The sequence below is a fragment of the Bos grunniens genome, chromosome X (genome assembly GCF_055505025.1).
Source record: "Bos grunniens cultivar Pamir isolate PY7600 chromosome X, Bosgru_T2T1.0, whole genome shotgun sequence".
NCBI lineage: Eukaryota > Metazoa > Chordata > Mammalia > Artiodactyla > Bovidae > Bos > Bos grunniens.
The window spans coordinates 92,210,670-92,233,503 of NC_141194.1; the positions used below are offsets into that span (position 1 = coordinate 92,210,670).

At 38.5% G+C, this 22,834-nt stretch overlaps 1 protein-coding gene across 3 annotated transcripts in view; it reads left to right on the top strand.

Moving 5' to 3' along the window:
* The window catches only part of IL1RAPL2 (interleukin 1 receptor accessory protein like 2), a 1,180,425-nt gene that overhangs the window by 1,140,493 nt on the left and 17,098 nt on the right, over positions 1 to 22,834 (top strand). For all 3 annotated transcript variants that reach the window (XM_086387975.1, XM_086387974.1, XM_086387976.1), the window contains exons 8-9: positions 7,100 to 7,245; positions 18,156 to 18,299. In XM_086387975.1, the coding sequence (XP_086244101.1) occupies positions 7,100 to 7,245; positions 18,156 to 18,299 (290 nt within the window). The remainder of the gene's footprint in view (positions 1 to 7,099; positions 7,246 to 18,155; positions 18,300 to 22,834) is intronic.

A 22,834-nucleotide genomic window follows, 5' to 3' on the forward strand; every position in this document is an offset into this window, starting at 1 on the left:
ATATACACAATGAAATATTACTCAGCCATTAAGAAGAATACATTTGAATCAGTTCTAATGAGATGGATGAAACTTGAGCCTATTATACAGAGTGAAGTAAGTCAGAAAGAAAAACACCAATACAGTATACAAACACATATAGATGGAATTTGGAAAGATGGTAATGATAACCCTATATGCAAGACAGCAAAGGAGACACAGATGTAAAGAACAGTCTTTTGGACTCTGTGGGAGAAGGCGAAGGTGGGATGGATTTGAGAGAATAGCACTGAAACATGTATATTATTATATGTGAAATAGATCACCAGTCCAAGTTCGATGCATGAGACAGGGTGCTCAGGGCTGGTGCACTGGGATGACCCAGAGGGATGGGATGGGGAGGGAGGTGGGACGGGGGTTCAGGATGGGGAACACATGTACACCCATGGCTGATTCATGTGAATGCATGGCAAAAACCACTACAATATTGTAAAGTAATTAGCCTCCAATTAAAATAAATAAATTAAAAATAATCTCAGCAACACTCAAGCATACAATATCATGTTATTGAGTATAGTCACCGTGCTGTATATCAGATCCTCAAAACTTTGTACAACTGCTTTTATTGCTATTATTATTTTAAACAAGCTGTTACCTGTTAGATTAATTATGAATAGGAAATGTAAGACATTTTACCTTTATTCACTCCTATCTCTTCTTTTCATTATGAATATCCAAATTTGACCTGTTTAATTTTCATTTTCTCTTAAGAATTTCTTTTAACATTTTTTACAGTGTAGGTCTACTTGCAACAAATTCCCTCACTTTTTATTTGTCTGAAAAAGTCTTTATTTCTCCTTCACCTTTGAAGGAAAAATGGATACAATATTCTAGGTTGGTTGTAAATTTCTTTGAACACTTTCAATATTCCACTCCACTCTGTTCTTGCTTATATAGTTTCTAAAGATGTGTTTCTTATTTTTATTCCTGTATAGGTAAGTTTTTTTTTTTCCCCTCTGAATCCTTTCAAGATTTTTCTCTCATTTTTTCCCACTTTTTACAGTTAGAATATGATCCGTCAAGATGTAGCTTTTAAAACAATCCCACTGCTGGGCATACACACTGAGGAAACCAGAAGGGAAAGAGACACGTGTACCCCAATGTTCTTCACAGCACTGTTTATAATAGCCAGGACATGGAAGCAACCTAGATGTCCATCAGCAGATGAATGGATAAGAAAGCTATGGTACATATACACAATGGAGTATTACTCAGCCATTAAAAAGAATTCATTTGAATCAGTTCTAATGAGGTGGATGAAACTGGAGCCTATTATACAGAGTGAAGTAAGCCAGAAGGAAAAACACCAATACAGTATACTAATGCATATATATGGAATTTAGAAAGATGATAACAATAACCCTGTGTACGAGACAGCAAAAGAGACACTGATGTATGGAACAGTCTTATGGACTCTGTGGGAGAGGGAGAGGGTGGGAAGATTTGGGAGAATGGCATTGAAACATGTAAAATATCATGTATGAAACGAGATGCCAGTCCAGGTTCAATGCACGATACTGGATGCTTGGGGCTAGTGCACTGGGACGACCCAGAGGGATGGTATGGGGAGGGAGGAGGGAGGAGGGTTCAGGATGGGGAGCACATGTATACCTGTGATGGATTCATTTTGATATTTGGCAAAACTAATACAATTATGTAAAGTTTAAAAATAAAATAAAATTTAAAAAAAATTTACTCTGCTTGGTATTCTCTGAACTTCCTGCATCTGTGTTCTGGTATCTTTGGAAAATTCTAAGTTACTATTACTTCATATATTTCTATTGTTCCTTTCTCTTTCGTAGTTTGGTGTTTTGTATTTTGGCAACATGGGGGCAGGAGGAGAAGGGACAACAGAGGATGAGATGGCTGGATGGCATCACTGACTCAATGGACCTAAGTTTGGGTAAACTCCAGGAGTTGGTGATGGACAGGGAGGCCTGGTGTGCTGTGATTCATGGGGTCGCAAAGAGTCAGACACAACTGAGCGACTGAACTGAACTGAACATAGATTATATGTATGTTACTCCTTTTGTAGTTATACCTCTGATGTTCAATATTTTGTTCCTTTTTTGCCATGTTCTCTTTGCATTTCAGTTTAGGAGATTGCATTGACTTTCTTCAAGATCACTTATTCTTTCTTTGGCCACATCCAGTCTATTAATGGCCCATGAAAGGCACTGTTTATTCCTATTACAACGTCTTGTTTTCTAGCATTTCCTTTTGATTCCTTCTTAGAATTTCCATTTTTCATGTTATATTACCAATATATTGTTTATATTGTTAACTTTTTCCATTTGAGACTTTAACTTATTAATCATGGTTATTTTATATCCTCATTCTGATCATTCTCTGCCATATCTGAGTATGGTTCTGATGGTTGTGTTGTCTTTTCAAAACTTTTTCTTTTTAATATGTCTTATTTTTTGTTTGAAAACCAGATGTAATTATCAGATAAAAGGGACTGAAGTAGACATGTCTTTAGAGTAAGATTTTATGTTTATGTGGCTAGGAGTTAAGCTGTGTTTACTGTTTTCTATAGTTGTAGGTGTTCAGTTCAGTCACTCAGTCATACCTGACTCTGCAACCCCATGAATCACAGCACGCCAGGCCTCCCTGTCCATCACCAACTCCCGGAGCCTACCCAAACTCATGTCCATTGAGTCAGTGATGCCATCCAGCCATCTCATCCTCTGTCGTCCCCTTCTCCTCCTGCCCCCAATCCCTCCCAGCATCAAGGTCTTTTCCAATAAGTCAACTCTTCGCATGAAGTGGCCAAAGTATTGGAGTTTCAGCTTCAGCATCAGTCCTTCCAATGAACACCCAGGACTCATCTCCTTTAGGATGGACTGGTTGGATTTCCTTGCAGTCCAAGGGACTCTCAAGAGACTTCTCCAACACAACAGTTCAAAAGCATCAATTCTTCAGCGCTCAGCTTTCTTCAAAGTCCAACTCTCACATCCATACATGACCACTGGAAAAAACCATAGCCTTGACTAGATGGACCTTTGTTGGCAAAGTAATGTCTCTGCTTTTCAATATGCTATCTAGGTTGGTCATAACTTTACTTCCAAGGAGTAAACGTCTTTTAATTTCATGGCTGCAGTCACCATCTGCAGTGATTTTGGGGCCCCAAAAGATAAAGTCTGACACTGTTTCCCCTGGTTCCCCATCTATTTCCCATGAAGTGATGGGACTGGATGCCATGATCTTCGTTTTCTGAATGTTGAGCTTTAAGCCAACTTTTTCACTCTCCTCTTTCACTTTCATCAAGAGGCTCTTTAGTTCCTCTTCACTTTCTGCCATAAGGGTGGTGTTACATGCATATCTGAGGTTATTGATATTTCTCTTGGCAGTCTTGATTCCAGCTTGTGCTTCTTCCAGCCCAGCATTTCTCATGATGTACTCTGCATAGAAGTTAAATAAGCAGGGTGACAATATACAGCCTTGACGTACTCCTTTTCCTATTTGGAACCAGTCTGTTGTTCCATGTCCAGTTCTAACTGTTGCAGGTGTAAAAGGCTAAAATTTCCTATAATGTACTTGTTTACATCTCCACTGTTTCTTTCAGTTCTCCTAGAGACTGCTTCTGAAACAGGGTCTGAGCCTGGCCATTCTTTCATCTAAAAGCCCTTGACTGGTATGGTGGTAAATATTCTATAACACTGCGATAAAGTCTTAGTCTTTTCATCAGCTTGTGCCTTCAGGCTCTGACCTTTACAAATGCTTCTCAGCTTTCCTCCTTTTCTTAGATGAAACAGGAAGGCTTGAGGAGGCTGGAGTTAGATATTTCTCTTTCCTCCAGTTTCGGTAAAACTCAAGTAATTTAGGCTCTGCTAAAGAAGTTTCCCTTGAGGGCATGCCTTTGTTAAGAAGAAAGAGTGCTCTAGGCTCCTTTCAAGATTGTTGCCTTTCCCTCCTCCTTTGCCCAAAGCGTAAAGGAACATGTCTCTGATCTTCACCCTGAAACCTGGACAGGATCTTGGAAGCAAAGCTCATGAAAGAATGAGGCACCCCTAAGATTAGATCTCATGGAGTTTTTTTAACTTTCAAGCTAGTCCATACTAGCCCTACAGTGACTCATCAATTAATTGTTTTTAATTCATATTGGTTCCTGTTCCTGGGTTTCTGCTCCCAGTGCACTGTGATTCTCAGTATTTGCCTCACTATCTCAAATTCGCAGAGCAGGAGTTTGCCCTGTGACCTCAATTCTCTGATGAACCTAAGAAGAGTTGTTGGCTTTCATTTTGTTCACTTTTTTCTTGTTGTAAGGGTGAGAGTGAAAACTTCCAAACTTTTTTTAGCATGACTTTTTAAATAATAGGTCTTAACAATAAAACTTTTAAAAGTAGTGATTTCTGTCACCTGAATTTAGTATTTTTTATTTTGTCAGTATTCACTGTTGCCTATAACTTGCCTTCAATATTAATCCTTGGAGTGAGATACTTCTGAAGTTATTTGAAGTATATCCCAAGATCCCCTCATTTGTATCCCCCACCCCAAAACCAGTCCCTTCAGTGTCAAACAGTCTGCAAAAACCTATTTATGTCTTCTCTCCTAGGAAATGCTTCCTTCTTCCTTTTGTTTAGGCAGTCTTCTCAAGCCATCTCCAGCTACTTTAGTAAATAATAGTCTGTTGTTGTTTTTTTGAAATTCCATTGTAAGCATGACTATACCACCCTGTTTTACCTCATTCCTCCTTTAACTTTTTCAGCTATGTAGATTTTCTTCCCTTGTTTAAATGTTAATGCTTACTGGGAGCAGGCACCTGATCTTTTAATGCTTACATTTCTCTAACACCAATATCTGTCTATCCCAGAGCTAGGCACTTAGGGGAATGATAAAGAATCATTGATAGATTGTTATGTATCAATATTTGTTAGGAAATTGTGACTGCTCTGCAGAGTAATTTATAGACGTAAACACCAACTTGCTCTTTAATTCCAAAAAAGCAAGTCCCCTCTATATTTTCAAGAGCTGATAATTAAGACACCTCATATATATTAATAGATGGATGAAGGATCATTTTTCAAATCCTCTCTCCAGATTCTTTCTGCAGCCTGTGAAGAGCTGTTTTTGGAAACTGCATTAGAAATGAAGAGGGAAAGGCTTGGTCTGGCGGGACAGGATCAGCTTTCTGCCTCATGCCTGGCAAAGGCTGTGGCTGCCCTACACGTGAAGCTTTAAATCAAATTTAATTTGTGGTGCTTAAGCAGCTTCTGGCATTAAAGGGGGTTATTCCATAGAGGGTCACACAGAACTAAAAAATTGCATATAGTGCTATTTGCACATAGCAGGGATAAAATGGAGTAAAATTCAACATAAACTGTGAAGACAGTAAATTCCCATTTTTCCTTGTTTAGGTTTATGTTGGGATAGGGGAAAGAGAAGAGAACTGCAAGTTTAGCCAAGAAGAAAAATATTAATAGACTACCAGCAAAATACGATTAAGAAAATTCTTATACTAAGGAGATTTATTCAAGTTATAAATGCCAGTATTATAAACTCTCTGATATGTATATTATTGGAAGGTAACAGAAATAGGGTTAATTTTAAAAACGTGTATATAATCTGTGTTTAGGATTTCAGTACGGGGGAGTCTCATATTCCAAGAACTCCCTTCCACCAACCCAACTTTAAGCCTTCCCTTCTCTCAGAGGGGATCCAGAAGAGATTCATCCAAGCCAAATTTAAGTATCAACATGTATAAATACAAATATATTTGGAGGAGCCAAAATGTAAACAGTTTCCCTTTGGATAATGAAATGTTGGTGTTTAATGACATTCATTTGCTCTTGCATCTGCTATTTAATCTTAAAATCACTTTAAACCATTTTACCCCCACAACAAAGTTAAGGAGGGTAGGTATTTTTCCCAACTTAAAGATGAGTTATATTAAGGTGCCATTGAGTTAATTACTTTGTAAGAATCCAGCTTGAGCTTGTAAGTGGGAGGCCCATATTTATAACCCAGTTTTCTCTGAGTACAGTTGTCTTTTCCAACTTTATGGTAAATACCAATACATCAGAATGTTCTTCACTGCCTTCATAACCAAGTGTCCAAAAAGGAGATGAGAATTTCCCTCTTGAAAATTCATATATTTAACAACCTCACCCTAGACCTTAATGGCAGGCTTTCCACTACTTAGACTCACAATTTGCTCCTTCTCTGGTTTAAAGCAGGAGATAGAAACTAAAAGTCAGCAGGGTACCCACTTTCACCTCACCCAGAAGGCAGCTGGCCACTGGCGAGAATATAGCTCTCCAAAGAAATAAGAGATGCACCCCTCAGGAAAGTTTCCTGGCAACTCAGCTCCTCTGTGAAGAACAACTGTTACTGGCCATTCAAGACCTGTAACCTCACTTGAGAAAGCAAAAGGCAGGACTATGAAAAAAATACACATAAGGCAGTTTCTCTTGTGGGGGTAGGAGGGTGCAGAGGGAAGGAGAAAGACAAATGGTGAGCAATGTTGTGGGGGGGGGCGGGGGGAAGAAGGGCCATAGTAGTACATTGGAGGATTAGGGGTATATGTCTGCACTGGACAAAAGGCAGGAGAAAGTAGAGAACAGGCTTCTTATTGATATTTGGGGATAGAATGCCACTAACCACCCTTAGTTTATTTCTTATAAAGCAATTCTTTTCAAGGCCCCCCTTTTTAACTGTCTTACCCCCTGTTGTCAAAACTCTAACACAAAACCTACATTTCTATAGATTTTTCCCCTTCATGTCATGATGCAAAAATCCAGTTTGTTTTCATAAGCTCAGCTTAGAATATGGAGCCCAGTGTCTCCTGTTTGCTACACAAATCATACTGGCTTCATTTATCAGAGCCTAGTGGCACGTTAATATTTCTTTTTTCTGAGTGAATTCCTCACTTTTTTCCTTTCCCATATGATCTTCACATTAAAAGTCACTTTTTGTGTTTTCTTTTTGAAGTTTCTGCACCTACACCTATCAGCCTACTGGAGACTTTAGTGAGCTACAATAACTGTCTTCAGTCTTTGCATGACTGGGCTTTCCCCAAATCAAACCAATTAGCCAAGAGTACTTTCCTTTATTTCAGGCTCCTCAAAGAGCATCTTGGAGAAAAAGAAGTTGAGTTGGCACTCATCTTTGATTCAGTGGTGGAGGCTGACCTGGCGAATTATACCTGCCATGTGGAAAATCGAAATGGACGAAAACATGCCAGTGTTCTGCTGCGTAAAAAGGGTATTTATTTTTATAACTTACTATAGTTTGTTTAGCTACGTAGTAACTATTGAAGTTAGGTATGTTTCCTGGCCTGATTTTATTATCTAGTATAAATTTCTATTAATCATTTTTTTTATTTTTAAGGAAAAATCTCTCTTTTGCTGTGGATATTACCATAAAATGCCTATGATCTTTCATATCATTAGAAAATGGACAGATGACATGAAATACTGTTAAACTGTGTTAAATCCAGTGAGATTGCTGGGCCATATGGTAGTTTTATTCCTATTTTTTAAAGGAATCTACATACTGTTCTCCATAGTAATTGTATCAGTTTGCATTCCCACCAACATTGTAAGAGGGACTCTGTGACAACCTGGAGGGATGGGGTGGGGAAGGAGGTGGGAGGCGGATTCAGGATGGGGGGAACAAATGTATACCTATGACCGATTCATACTGATGTACGGTAAAAACATCACAATATTGTAAAGTAATTTTCCTCCAATTGAAATAAATAAAAATTTTTAAAAATCAAGTGAGATGAAAAAATACCTTGGTTATAAGTATTACATAAAATTTGATGGGCATTGATATTTAAATTTTTCTCTCTAGTTCACCTTCATCTTATATTGCTTAAATGAAATACTAGAGGTTTTACTATTAGATAAGAAACAGTCGCTTATTAAATTCCCTGACTAGAATATAAATAGAAATAAGGACTAGTATCATATAATATTTTACCATTGTTATAATGAAGATTATGAACAATATTTCATGATATGACCTGGTGTTCAAGGCCTTCAGCAAGTGCATATATTTTTAAGTAGTTTGGCCTTTATGTAGATCACTCTCCAGAGATGACTCCATATGGGGTGGAAATTGCATATAATGGGCAAAGAAAAGAAACTATAAATTTACAAATAAAAGAGAGAAAAGTAGATATAGGAATAACAATTCCAGCAGCTGGAGCAGCTTCCGAGATTGGCTCTTACCCTGCCATGACTCCTGATTACTGCAAAAGACAAAATACTTTCTGTATATGTGCATCTAGCAAAGGTTTTGTAAATGTAACTGAACAAATGTTCTCAGTGTTCTTGTCTAGGCTATAGAGCAATAGAACAGATTCAATCAGCAAGGTCCCTAGTTGTACCTTGTAGCCAAGGTGGAATTTCTATTTTCCCACCAGCTCTAATACTTGACCTTGCCCAGCAGCTCTAGGAGAAGCAGGGAAATGTCATTAGTCTGAGAATAATGCTTTTATCTCTTTAGCACCATTTCTTATGATGCTGGACATGATTTTATTTTAAAATAATGGAGTGTTTAAGTATAGAGGAGTCTAACATGGACAGTGAAATGAAACCCTGCTTCAGGAGATCCCAGTGCAGCCACTGACTTAATTGCCTGCCTTAATAGGACTAACTTGTCTGATTAGACAGGCTAAACCTTAGTTTCCTCATCTATAAAATAGGGGTAATAATACCTATCTTGCAGAGTCACTTTGAGGTTCAAATAATAATGATATGATATGAAGTATATCATGCTCAAAGTGTTATTAAATGGAATTTGTCTGCACTTAGAAACCACTTGTCCACCTACATGAAAGGCAGACATTGATCATGTCCACATAACCATGTTGCAAGGATAGTTTTGTTCCTGTCCATCTCAGTCTCATTTTAGGCTTAGAGATCCTCCAAGCCAGACTCAACTGCACCTAAGTATCCTCAGTAACTTGGGCAGTGTCTCACCACTAATAGGCACTTAGAACCCCTTCTGGTTAATGAAAGAATACTGTTCTCTTTTATTATTGAGGAGCATGTATAGCAAGCATTGTGTTAGGTATTAGGAAATAGACATCCTTAAGTCTGCATGGGGTTTATAGTCTGCAGGGCAGTGAGGGTACAAAGAAAGACAAACCTTACTCATGAAACAAAAAATTGCAAAAAATATATGAAGTGTTATAATTAAAAACTTGCTCAGAGGAAAAATAATGAGGGGGGTCTTATGTAGTCAGTCAGTAGAGGTAGAAATAGCCTTGAGTTTTAAAATAAATCCATTTTCCTTTGATTAAAGTAACCACTAGCTGCCCTTCACTTCCAATAATCTGACACTAGAAACCAAGGTACACTGTAAAACTGCTGCCTCCCATGGCTTCTACAAGGAAATGTGTCTAAACCATGAATAACTGAGATTATTAATTCCCATCTTCCTAAACATTAGAGTTCCCCAGGTTTCAGGTCCCCTCTTCTCAGTCCCTAGATGATTTCATTCCATCTCCACCTCAGTTTTGCTCATGATTTATTTGCTGCCATCTCCCAAATTTGTCTTTAGCTCGGACTTCTTGCCTAAACTCCAGAGTTGTATTCCTAACTGCCTATTCGACAACAATTCAAAAACTCCACTAGTAAACATATCTAGTAGGCATATCAAGCTTCACATGTCCCACACAGGATTCCTGATTTCTCCTCCCTATAAACTTGATCCTCCAGTTGCTTTCTCCATCTCCATCACCATCCTTCCAGTTGCTCAGGCCAAATATCCTTGGAATCATCCTTGACTTTTTCTTTTCTATACTCACACATGCTTTATGTAGTCTAGCAGGAAATTCGATGGCTATGCCTTTATAACACATCTACACTGAGCACTTTCCCTACCTTTATTGTTACTATCTGAGTCTGAGCCACCAGCATCAATTACCTGGCTCACTGCATTTCCCCCCTAACTGGTCTCCCCGCTTGCCCCTTGTTCCCTTACAGTCTAATCTCAACACAGTATCTGGATTTTCCCTTTAAATACTAAGGTCAGATCATATCATTTCTCTAGTCAGAACCGTCCAATTACAGAACCTTCAGTTCCCTGGTAACTCAGTCGGTAAAGAATCTGCCTGCAATGTAGGAGATTCGGGTTTGATCCATGGATCTGGAAGTTCCCCTAGAGAAGGGAGTGGCTAACCACTCCAGTATTCTTGCCTGGGAAATCCCAAGGAAAGAGGAGCCTGGTGGGCCATAGTCCATAGTATTGCAAGAGTCAGACCTGACATAGCAACTAACCATACCACCACCACACTAATGAAACCCCAAATCTTTGCCATGTCCTCCAAGACATTTCTGATCTCATTTTCTACCACAATCTGCCTTAAACTTTGCATACACTCAGTTCAGTTCAGTCGCTCAGTCGTGTCCAACTCTTTGCGATCCCATGAATTGCAGCACACCAGGCCTCCCTGTCCATCACCAACTCCTGGAGTTCACTCAGACTCACATCCATCGAGTCAGTGATGCCATCCAGCCATCTCATCCTCTGTCGTCCCCTTCTCCTCCTGCCTCTAATCCCTCCCAGCATCAGAGTCTTTTCCAATGAGTCAAATCTTCAAATGAGTATGAAGTGGCCAAAGTACTGGAGTTTCAGCTTTAGCATCATTCCTTCCAAAGAAATCCCAGGGCTGATCTCCTTCAGAATGGACTGGTAGGATCTCCTTGCAGTCCAAGGGATTCTCAAGAGTCTTCTCCAACACCACAGTTCAAAAGCATCAATTCTTTGGCGCTCAGTTTTCTTCACAGTCCAACTCTCACATCCATACATGACCACAGGAAAAACCATAGCCTTGACTAGATGGACCTTTGTTGGCCTCCTTTTTATTTCTCATGCTCACCAAGCATGGTCCTGGTTCCTGATCTTTGCACTTGCCACTTCCTCTGCCTGGAACACTCTTTCCCCAGCAGTTCCTATGACTCACTCCCTCTTTTCTTACAGCCTCTGTTTAAATACTACCTTCTCAATAGAGCTTTCCCTGGTCACTCTTTATAAGATAGTACTACCCAATCTCTTTCTTTAAAACATTCTTTTAGCTTTATTGAGTTAAAAAAAAAAGTGAAAGTGATAGTCACTCAGTCATGTCCGACTCTTTGTGACCCCATGTACTGTAGCCCACCAAGCTCCTCTGTCCATGGAATTATCCAGGCAAGAATAGTGGAGTGGGTAGCCATTCCCTTTTCCAGGGGATCTTCCCGACCCTGGGATTGAACCCAGGTCTCTTGCATTGCAGGCAGGTTCTTTACCATCTGAGCCATCATGTAAAACTGACAAACAAAATTGTAAGATATTTTAAGTGTACAACATGATGATTTGTAAGTTGTGAAATGACTCCCCCCATTGAGTTAATTAACAATCACCTCACACATCTACCTTTTATTTCTGTGTGTGTGAGAACATTTCATTTCTACCTTCCTGGCAAATTTCAATGATACAATCCAGTGTTACCCACTATTGTCACCATTTTATACCTTAGCTCCTCCAACCATATTCACCTACCCGAAATCTGTGCCCTTTTACTAATCTCACCCTATTTTCTCCCTGACCCTCCATCCCCTGACAATCACTTTTCTCTTTTCTGTTTCTATGACTTCAACTTAAAAAAAAAAAATTCCACATATAAGTGATATCATACACTATATTTAGCTTTCTCTGTCTGTCTTATTTCACTTACCATAATGCACTCCAGTTTCATCCATGTTGTAGCAAATGACAAGAATCTCTTTCTTTATTAAGGCTGAATAATATTCTGCTGTGTGCTGTCCTTAGTCACTCAGCCATGTCCGACTCTGTGACCCCACGAACTATAGCCTGCCAGGCTCCTCTGTCCATGGGGATTCTCCAGGCAAGAATACTGGAATGGGTTGCCATGCCCTCCTCCAGGGGATCTTCCCAACCCAGAGAGCAAACACAGGTCTCCCACATTGCAGGTGGATTCTTTAGTATCTGAGCCACTTGGGGAAGCCTATTCCGTTGTGTACATATGCCAAATTTTCTAGATCTATTCATGCATTGATGGACTACCCATCACATTCTTTTCCCTCTCACTTGGCTCTATTTCTGTTTACTTTATTTACTACTATCTGATATCATATTCCATATTTGTTTTCTACTTGTCTCCCCCGACACCCGACACACACATTAGAATGTAAACTTCATAAAAACAGGGACTTTTCCCTGCCTTACTTATTGCTGTATCCCAAGCATGTAGAATATAGTAAGTGCTCACAGGCATTTGTTGGGTGAAAATGGTCCTGCTAGATGACTAGAGCAGTTAGGTGGAGGATGGATGATAAGGACTGGTAAAGAGAGGATTTCCGTGAGATCTGGTCTTGACTGGTATCTTTTGGGTTATCTGAATGCATTTCTCTTTTCAAAACATTAAATTTCCAGATTGGGGGATAAAAACACAAAGACCTGAATAGCCAGGTAGAATAGCAATTAAAAGAAAAGGAAGGCTGGATATTAAACACAGGTTACAGAAAACATGCTGTGCTTTAAAGGGCAGTCATTACTCTTTCATAGAAGATTATCGTCGTACTTGCTGAAAAGGGTAACTATGGATATGAGAGCTTCCAAGTTTTCAGTGAAGTTGAAAGACTGAATATATAATATTTTGATTTTTAAGTATTAGTATCAACTTTTTGGGGAAACATACAGACCAAAAAACCTTTTTTTTTTTTTTCTGGCCCATGGTATACCAGTATGTACTCTCTGTTTTAGGTAGCAGTTGAATTTTTTCACTGTGCTTCACAAAAGGATGCAATTCATCTTCCCTTATTCCATTTTACTTGAGAGCTCTCAATAGTATGGTAGAGGTTCAGAAAAGAACAAGAAGCCCTATGGTCCTGATCCAACATATTAAATTAGACTGAACTCTAGTTCATCTTGCAAAATTTCAGTTATTTCCTTTAAAGTTGAACCTTTCAGGCTTTATCACAACATAGCCTGGCATTAGTAGCCACAGTGTTTCCATCTGGAATATGAGTGTGGCTCCTTTTATGGAAAAATAACTTCCTGATGATATAATCAAATATCTAAAATGCCCTAAGTGATCATTATAGAGAAGAAACATTTCATGAATCCTTTCACAAAGGGAAAAGGCCTTTTGTTAAGTGACAACTCATGTCTAATATGCAGTTAATAGTGTCAGCCTTTCTCAAAGCAAGATGCCCCTTACCTATGTATGCATCTTCTACCTGCATTTACTAACCTAGCACTTCCTCACTCTCTGACAAACTGTTTGCCAGTAAGTACAAGGAACTTTTTAGTAAGAAATTCATTCTAAGTGTTTTGAGTAGCCAAGATTCTTAACTTAGTGCTAGGGAAATTCTGATGATTCTATTTTCTCTGGGTATGCTCCCTTTACCACAGACACATATCAAAGAATCTCTCTTTCTCTTCATTCCTAGTGCTACTGCCTTACCCTGAATCCTCAACCTGTATAGGAAACCCTCATGTGGGATCTCCTAACCTGCTTCCCAAATTATGAGCAAGCTCAGAACATTTCCAGCCCCCTGACTTCAACTGCTGTTAGTCCTATCTTATGTTGTCTGATCTTCACATTCAAAGTGAAGAACTGGTTGGGTTCAAACTAAGAAGGTTACAAAGAACTATACTTGTACTTTGGGTGCCTAGAAAAAGTTACAGTCACGTAAATATTTCCTGTTCTGGCTATCTCTATCCTTGTGAAGTGTATACATGACACAGTCCAAATAAAATGACGTTCACCTTCTCAGTCAGGGAAATGTCCCTGGAAGTATAGATCCTGCTGAGATGGAAAGTGGCAATTGAAAACAGAAGACAAAAGAAAAGCCAGGTGTCATCTGGTTGATGGCAATTCTGCCCTCTGATTATAGGATACATGTTTCCTTTTTAATGTGACTGCCTGGGCTGAATCAAAGAATGCTGGCTGAATCTCAGGATCTAGATCCACAGTTTTCAATGTAAACAGCCATCATTAGATAATATCTTTCAAAGATATTTTTATAAAATGGACCCCAAAACCAAAAGGATACTTTTCACACCATAGCTTTCTTCCATAAGTTTACTGCTAAAAAAGGTGTCTACTACTTGGGAGCACAAATTGTTCCTGCTGCTGAAGTTTTCCATCTACCTAATAGCAACTCTACTCTGTAAATAACACAGAAATTGCTGAAAAAAATCCCATTAAGTGACTTTGAAAACAGTTCAAAGCTGTTCTGACCAGAGAGACACTGAGGGAGAGAGACAGAGTTCATAAAAAATTACAACATTAAATGAACATTTTGCAACAGGAAAAACATGTTGAATCAAGACAATCAATAATCTAAGATCAAAGAGAATTCAGTTTTCAGAGTAAACCAAAGAAAATCATGTTGCCCTTTCAATTTAACACTAGCTATTAAAAATGCATAATTGATGTAACATGCTAAGAAAACAAGTGAAGATTATGATATTGCAGCCCCACAGAGGTCTCATAAGCAAGCTTGCCTTATCACCCACACAGAGGCTGGTAGTGGTTCCTAGGGAGTCACTTTCTATAGGGAAGGCAGGAGGCAGAGCTAATATGACATAGGATTGTTTTTTATCTGAAGTTTTGTGACTTAATTTTCCAAATGACCACCTCTTACAGCAGGCAGGATAGAGATAGATTCCAATTTTCTGTCCCTCCTCATATGAGGCCCTTCATAATTATAGTTATTGTAACATATTTGTCTCTCAAAGCAGCTTCACTGCCTTTTTTTCCCCCATCCTCCCCCTCTTCCTACTCAAAAAGTATAACATCTTATTTCTTATATTTCTTCTGAGTGACTCTCCTGACTGGCTATGCTGTCTCTGGCCACTAAGATCTCCTCCCTTACTCCACCTCCTTTAAAATACCAAATTCTCTATTTCCCCATGAAACCTAAAACCTGTTCTCATATGCTGGACTCCAAGGAGCAATATGTGAACCATGAAATTCCAGATGTTCAAGCTGGATTTAGAAAAGGCAGAGGAGCCAGAGATCAAATTGCCAACATCCATTGGATCATCAAAAAAGCAAGAGAGTTCCAGAAAAACATGTCTTTCTGCTTTATTGACTATGCCAAAGCCTTTGACTCTGTGGATCACAATAAACTGTGGAAAATTCTGAAAGAGATGGGAATACCAGACTTCCTGACCTGCCTCCTGAGAAATCTATATGCAGGTCAGGAAGCAAGAATTAGAACTGGACATGGAACAACAGACTGGTTCTGAATAGGAAAAGGAGTACGTCAAGGCTGTATATTGTCACCCTGCTTATTTAACTTATATGCAGAGTACATCGTGAGAAATGCTGGGCTCGAGGAAACACAAGCTGGAATCAAGATTGCCGAGAGAAATATCAATAACCTCAGATATGCAGATGACACCACCTTTATGGCAGAAAGTGAAGAACTAAAGAGACTCTTGATGAAAGTGAAAGAGGAGTGAAAAAGTTGGCTTAAAGCTCAACATTCAGAAAACTAAGATTATGGCATCCAGTCCCATCACTTCATGGGAAATAGATGGGGAAACAGTGGAAACAGTGTCAAACTTTATTTTGGGGGGCTCCAAAATCACTGCAGATGGTGACTGCAGCCATGAAGTTAAAAGACGCTTACTCCTTGGAAGGAAACTTATGACCAACCTAGACAGCATATTAAAAAGCAGAGACATTACTTTGCCAACAAAGGTCCATCTAGTCAAGGCTATGGTTTTTCCAGTAGTAATGTATGGATGTGAGAGTTGGACTATAAAGAAAGCTGAGCACCAAAGAATTGATGCTTTTGAACTGTGGTGTTGGAGAAGACTCTTGAGAGTCCCTTCAGAGATCCAGCCAGTCCATCCTAAAGATCAGTCCTGAGTGTTCATTGGAAGGACTGATGCTGAAACTGAAACTCCAATGCTTTGGCCACCTGATGTGAAGATCTGACTGATTTGAAAAGACCCTGATACTGGGAAAGATTGAAGGCAGGAGGAGAAGGGGACAACAGAGGATGAGATGGTTGGATGGCATCACCGACTCAATGGAGATGAGTTTGAGTAGACTCCGGGAGTTGGTGATATATAGGGAGGCCTGGCACACTGAGGTCCATGGGATCACAAAGAGTCGGACACGACTGAGCGACTGAACTGAACTGAACTGAAGGAGCTCCTTGTTTCTGGTATAGCTACAGAATTCTTCAGTACCCTTCAATAACCTGCTTGAGATCTGTAAGCCCTAGCATTCTGCCTGGCAATTGTAGTTTAGCTTCTTTCCTCAAAACGTAAAGGACAGAAGGAGCCAAAGTTCACTGCAAATCATATGTTTTGAGAAGTATTGCCAACAGTTCTATGGAAGAACAAAGAAAAGGCTTTTCACTGACAGTTTCCAGGATGGAGCTTACAAAACTGTGGTGTAGTAAAAAGAACCTTAAATTTGAAATTAAAATATCTGTTTTCAGGTCTACTTTTTAACTATAAGACCTTGAGTAAGTGAACAAACTGCTGAGTCAGATTCTTCATTAATGAATTTGGATCAGTAATTCCTGCCCTAACAGATTACTTAGAGAATAGATGGTAGACTAGTAGAAAGTTTTGTCTATAATATACATTACTTGTAATATATATTATATACATTTATCTTTTTTCTTTTTTTTTACAATGAACCTAATTTATCTTAAACAATAAGCCTATATAGAGATAAGAGACAATCTCGGGGAAATACGGATGATTGATGATCTTCTTGTCAAGAGACCTTCAATAATGGCAGTCTGTCATGGTCATCAATTTGATTTTGGCCAGAATTGATGCATCCAGGGAGGCTGATTGATGCCCAGGAAACTCATAAACAACTGATGTACAAACCAAAATGCCATTTCCTTTTTCAGTGTAGTTACATGGTAAGCTGAATTAATAATAAAAGACTCACTTGGCAATTATGAGATTAGATTAAAGGGAACTTAGCTCATTATATGGAGAAGGAAATGGCAACCCACTCCAGTGTTCTTACCTGGAGGATCCCAGGGATGGCAGAGCCTGGTGGGCCGCCGTCTATGGGGTCGCAGAGAGTCGGACACGACTGAAGCGACTTAGCAGCAGCAGGAGCAGCAGCTCATTACAAGGTAAGTTTACCTGTGTTCTGTTGAGAACAATGAATTTCCCTGTACCAAAGCGGAAAATGTTTCTGGTCTGGCGTCTTTCAGATTCAGCAGTTCTCCTCTGGACATTGCTGAATTTATATTCTAAATTCTTCTCTGACTTCCCCTTTCTCTGAATCCATGATACTATCTCCTCTTTTGATGATACACCCTAGATTGTGTAATATCACTAATTAAGCTACGGGTAAGTCACTATTCTCTGAGCCTGGGGTATATTAAGTCTCTTTCCATTATGTATTGATTTAAATTTTCCAACTGTCACAGTTCTAGGGGTGCCCCACTGGAACAACCTAAGGCTGCTATCAGGTACCCTTGTGTTGGCTGAATAGGCCAAGTGATTAGCCTGGATTTCTTATGCTCTTTTAGCCCCACTGGGCATATTATATTGCATATAAATTATAGTCATTTATTCAATTAAGTAGGAAAAATGGATAAGCTAATTTCGCCTGCCTACCTTCTATTGGGTTATGTTCTACCAAGGTTAAATGAAATAGTTAAATCCTGCAAGCTCATTAGCTTTTATTTGATTCTGAGAATAATTTTATGATTCTGTTCTCCTGTAGAAGAATAGGGCCTGTGGCCTAAGAAGTATTAGATGGTAATCGTCCTAAGCCAAAAGATAATTTCACAGAAACAACAAAATATTGGACATGAACCCAGTAAAAGGCAACTCTAATAGTTTCCTGAAATACACTTCAAGCAAAAGTATATATGTGAGATATAGATGTGTTCAAAACAAAGTGCCAGAGACTATTTTTTTTTTCAGATAAACTTATCACCTTCAACAGTAAAATTTCTCAAATATTTAGAAGAGAGTTAATTTGATAAAAATTGATTTACACAAATGTATCAAGAACATATCTACTTACTGCACTTATCAAGAATCTTTTGTAAAGAAAAACACAATGGGCTGTACATTTTAGACACTAGAAATATTGGAAGTTCCTCAGTATTGATGATTTAATTACCTTTTCCGGTTTATTTTATTTGTTCCAGATTTAATCTACAAAATTGAGCTTGCAGGAGGCCTGGGAGCAATCTTCCTCCTCCTTGTACTGCTTGTGGTCATCTACAAATGCTACAATATTGAATTAATGCTCTTCTACCGACAGCATTTTGGAGGTGATGAAATTGCAGATGGTAAGCTATATTTTGTTGTTCAAGTTCAATTAAAAAGCATGAATTTGTGATTATGTAAGAGAATATCCCTATTCCTAGGAGATACATGATGAAAAATTTAAAGTTAAGAGGCTATGACTAATGCAATTTACCCTCAAATAATTCAGAAAACAATGCTTTTAATCTATCAAGAAGGAGAGCAAAGGTAATAAAATACTGACAATAGATGAACCTGGGTAAAGGATATATGGGTATTCTTTAAAATCATTTTATTTCTTGAAATTATTTTTAAAAAATAGTTTAAAAAGGAGATATTAGTTGGTCAGGAGATCAACCAATGCTGTCAATGCCCTTTCCCTTACTAAGAAACAACTTAAGAACCAATTTCATTTTTTTCTCTAGAAAATTCAAATTTAGCTACAGATCATATTTAGCTCTTCCTGGCATCAAAGAAAACCCAAATTATTTAAGAAACATATTAATAGCCATAGAGATACTCAATTTAAAGCTAATAGTACATCTGGACCCACATATTTTGTGTGATTTTGTAACACAATTCTCAAAGGTGACTTTAAAGGAAAAAAATTCTGACTGTAGCTTATAATTTTCTTATGTTTTCCATTCATGGCTTGTGGAAATCTTATAAATGAGATATTAGCAAAACGTTGTACTGAGCCTGTTTCTTTGAACATTCAAAAATGAGTTAATTTTTCAAAAGAACAAACTACCATACTTCGCAATCAAACTAATAAGAAATCATGACATATCACTCCTTATGCATAAATCTTCACCAGCAAACTACTATAAGCCTTGGGAAATGTGTGTATGGAATGCCCAAGGTAAGCCAAGATGAAAAAAGAAGTCCAATTGTAAGTCATTACTTTAAAAAGCCAAATTTAAATCTTAGTTTTCATTGTACTAGAATAATGAAAGTTAGAGCTTTTGTTTTGTTTTGAGATCCTCAAAGGAGAAGAGTTTATGATTTTGTTTTATTTTTATAGTGATAGGAGAAGGGCAGAGTGGTGATGGTAACATCAAAATTTTTGAGGAACCTTTGATATTGGTCTTATTGTTACTATTATGTGAACAATGATATGAGTATGTTCTAATTGACTTCTATAATTTTGCAGTAAATTAGAGAAATGCTGTTTGATGAATACATGTGCATGCTTATTATCAAAGTGTTTTCACCTAATGATTGTAGCACCTATTTAAAAGTATCACAGGCCCTTATTCAGATATATCTTTAAAATGAGAAATTAGAGCCTGTTCTGACCATGATTATAAGCTCCAACAATATGTATGAAAATGTAGTCAGTTACCTTCAGTTTCTGTATACAATAATTAATACTGGAAAATCTGACTTTTTAACCTGTACACATAAAATAATGAGATGAAATATGCTATTGGGGAAAATTTCACTGTTTTCCAAGTGCCAACGAATGGCTAAATGGAGATGGCAATTAAGAGTGTTAAAGATGCATTGTCTATATGAAAGTACATGAAAGGGAGTCTGCTGTGATTCATTTGCTTTAGGTCATGATTACAAGCAATTTGTTAAAACTTTCTGTAAGTGAGGTGATATAATTTATTAAGTTTATCTGAAATAATTACTTTCATAATCCATATTCAATAATCCAAACTAACTGATCAGTTGTAGTATGTATTTGTAAGATTAAATTCATACTAATATCATAGGTTGCATCCATATCTTCAGTATTGCCCAAGTGACCAAAGATGACAAGTAATCTAGAGCATTTTGGTCAGAGAATTGAGTGTATTGATTCCAAACCAATTATTTTAGGGAAAAAATGCAATGGTGGGGGACTTCAAGGGTTTTCAGCTGGAAGGAAAATTAAAATAGTTTACATGGAACTTGGACAGTAAACACACAATCTCTGTACTAGTTGAATGGAATACTAAAAAGTCAGCAGGTATACAGTGAGGATGAATAAATGAATATTAAAGGCCTTTTAGATATATCCAGTTTCATGATGCCAAATGTCAGCTAGACCGCCTATTGAATTTTTCATTTCTTTATTTAAATATTTTGACATCTCAAAGACACATCATAGTTTTACCCATGTTCATGCTTTCTGTTTGATTCATATCCATAGTAGCATTTCCTGAAAGTCGTTATAAAATGCCATATTTTTAATAAAATAAAATCTACTTTGACTTCTTAAACATCTTTGATATAATTAATTTCATTTCAATTCATCAATGCTTGCTTAATTTATTTGACCTTTGAATTATGCAGTCATTAAATACTTCAGTTCAGTTCAGTTCAGTCGCTCAGTTGTGTCAGACTCTTCGCAACCCCATGAATCACATCACACCAGGCCTCCCTGTCCATCACCAACTCCCGGAGTTCACCCAGACTCAGGTCCATCGAGTCAGTGATGCCATCCAGCCATCTCATCCTCTGTTGTCCCCTTCTCCTCCTGCCCCCAATCCCTCCCAGCATCAGAGTCTTTTCCAATGAGTCAACTCTTCGCATGAGGTGGCCAAAGTACTGGAGTTTCAGCTTCAGCATCATTCCCTCCAAAGAAATCCCAGGGCTGATCTCCTTCAGAATGGATTGGTTGGATCTCCTTGCAGTCCAAGGGACTCTCAAGTGTCTTCTCCAACACCACAGTTCAAAGGCATCAATTCTTAGGCGCTCAGCTTTCTCCACAGTCCAACTCTCACATCCATACATGACCACAGGAAAAACCATAGCCTTGACTAGACAGACCTTTGTTGGCAAAGTAATGTCTCTGCTTTTCAATATGCTATCTAGTGTCTACTATGTACCAAGCACCATGAATGATGTATTTACTTACATATTAAATATATTCTTCATCTGGATTAATCCTATACATACACACACTGGTAGTATAGTAACCATTGGGGACATAGTAATCCACAAAGTTACACAGTCTTTGCACTTTAGAAGCTAAAGGATTTAGTACTATTTTTAGCAGAGGCCCAGAAGAACTGCACTGTAAACAGGAACCACTTGCTGATGGTGAACAGGATTAAAATGAAATTTTAAAATGGGAGGGACAGTGTGACAACAGAAAAATTCTTCCACAGACAATTTGGTTCCCTTCATCATAACTTCTCTCTTCATTGGGAATAACCGGCTCTCTCCTTTATAATGCGTTGTGGTTTTTTCTGGCTTCTCAGATGAGCATAGTCAGCATGATTTAATAAAGAGGAAGGCTCATTAGCCTCACATAACAAAGTGGTGTTGCTGAATGGCCATTCAGTTTTAAAACAGTTTTTAGGATTTGCTGTTAACCTTTATTTGCATCGTGTCATATCATTGATATTGCTTTATCTGTCTTGCTCCTGTTTGTGAGCAACAGCTGTGGCTATTCATGAGGTTTTCTTGGCTGTCTACATAGAGCTGAAGTGCATTTTTTAAACTGTGGCATCTGTGTCACTGCTTGCTCACTAGCTGGCATTCTAGGCCTTCTGGGACATCTGACACAGTGGCTTTGAGAGCTCTCTTCCTGCTCTTGCCATTTACCATAAGCTCTTCACCTTTAGTTCATCTTAAAGGGACATAACTGAAACCAGGAGCAACCATTTTCCAAAGAATGATGTATTTCTAGAATGGTATGTACAATTTGTTATCCAGACATGTTGAGGGTTAACACAAAGACATCCATGTTCTTTGTCATGACTTGAGATATAGCAATATTTTTCTGAAAAAAAAGTCTTGATCCCTGGGAGAAGGAAATAGCAATCCACTCCAGTATTCTTGCCTGGGAAACCTCATGGACAGAGGAGCCTGGTGGGCTACAGTCCATAGCGTCTCAAAGAATTGGACATGGCTTGGTAACTAAACAACAACAAAAACACCACCTATATTAGTGTATAGGTGAAGCAAGTAAGGATAGGACCAGGAATACGGAGATTAGGCATAGTTGGAGGGCAAATCATCATAGTCTGGACAAGCAATGGGGTAAGAGTCTAGAAGTTCTGGCCAGATGGGCAAAGAGTCAGGTAGTCATAGTGGATGGCTAGCTCATAGTAGATGCCCAACAAAAAACATTGCTGAATGAATTAATAAGTAGTTGAATTTCAAGAGGTTTGTGAGTTAGAGTTATCAAAGTCAGAGGAAACTAGGGTCTAGTCTGACATTATGGAGTTTGAGGCAGCAACACCATCTATCAAGAAAGATGAAATACATTCTGCTCATAGAAATGGATCTGTTTGTCCTTTGGCCTATTTTATTCTTACAGCTGTGTATCATCAGCAACTCTCAGTCCCAGGTGAGTAATTATAGCTGGAGAAAGTCAAGGGCCTGCAGGTGCATCCTGAGCCTGATTGGAACAGGGGCAGAGGTGCTAGGATTACCAGGAGGTTCTTATATTAGCATTGCTTGTGAACATTCTCACTTCCAAGTGGTGTTTTATGCATAACAGTGGAATGTGCCTCATTTGTAAGCCAAATGATCTCAACTACTGGGGCAGTCCTCCATGTGCATGTGTTCCTAAGCAATCAAGTAACCCAACCAAGGCTCACACAAGTCTTTTCTAGCTAGAGGACAGGCTAAAGGGAAG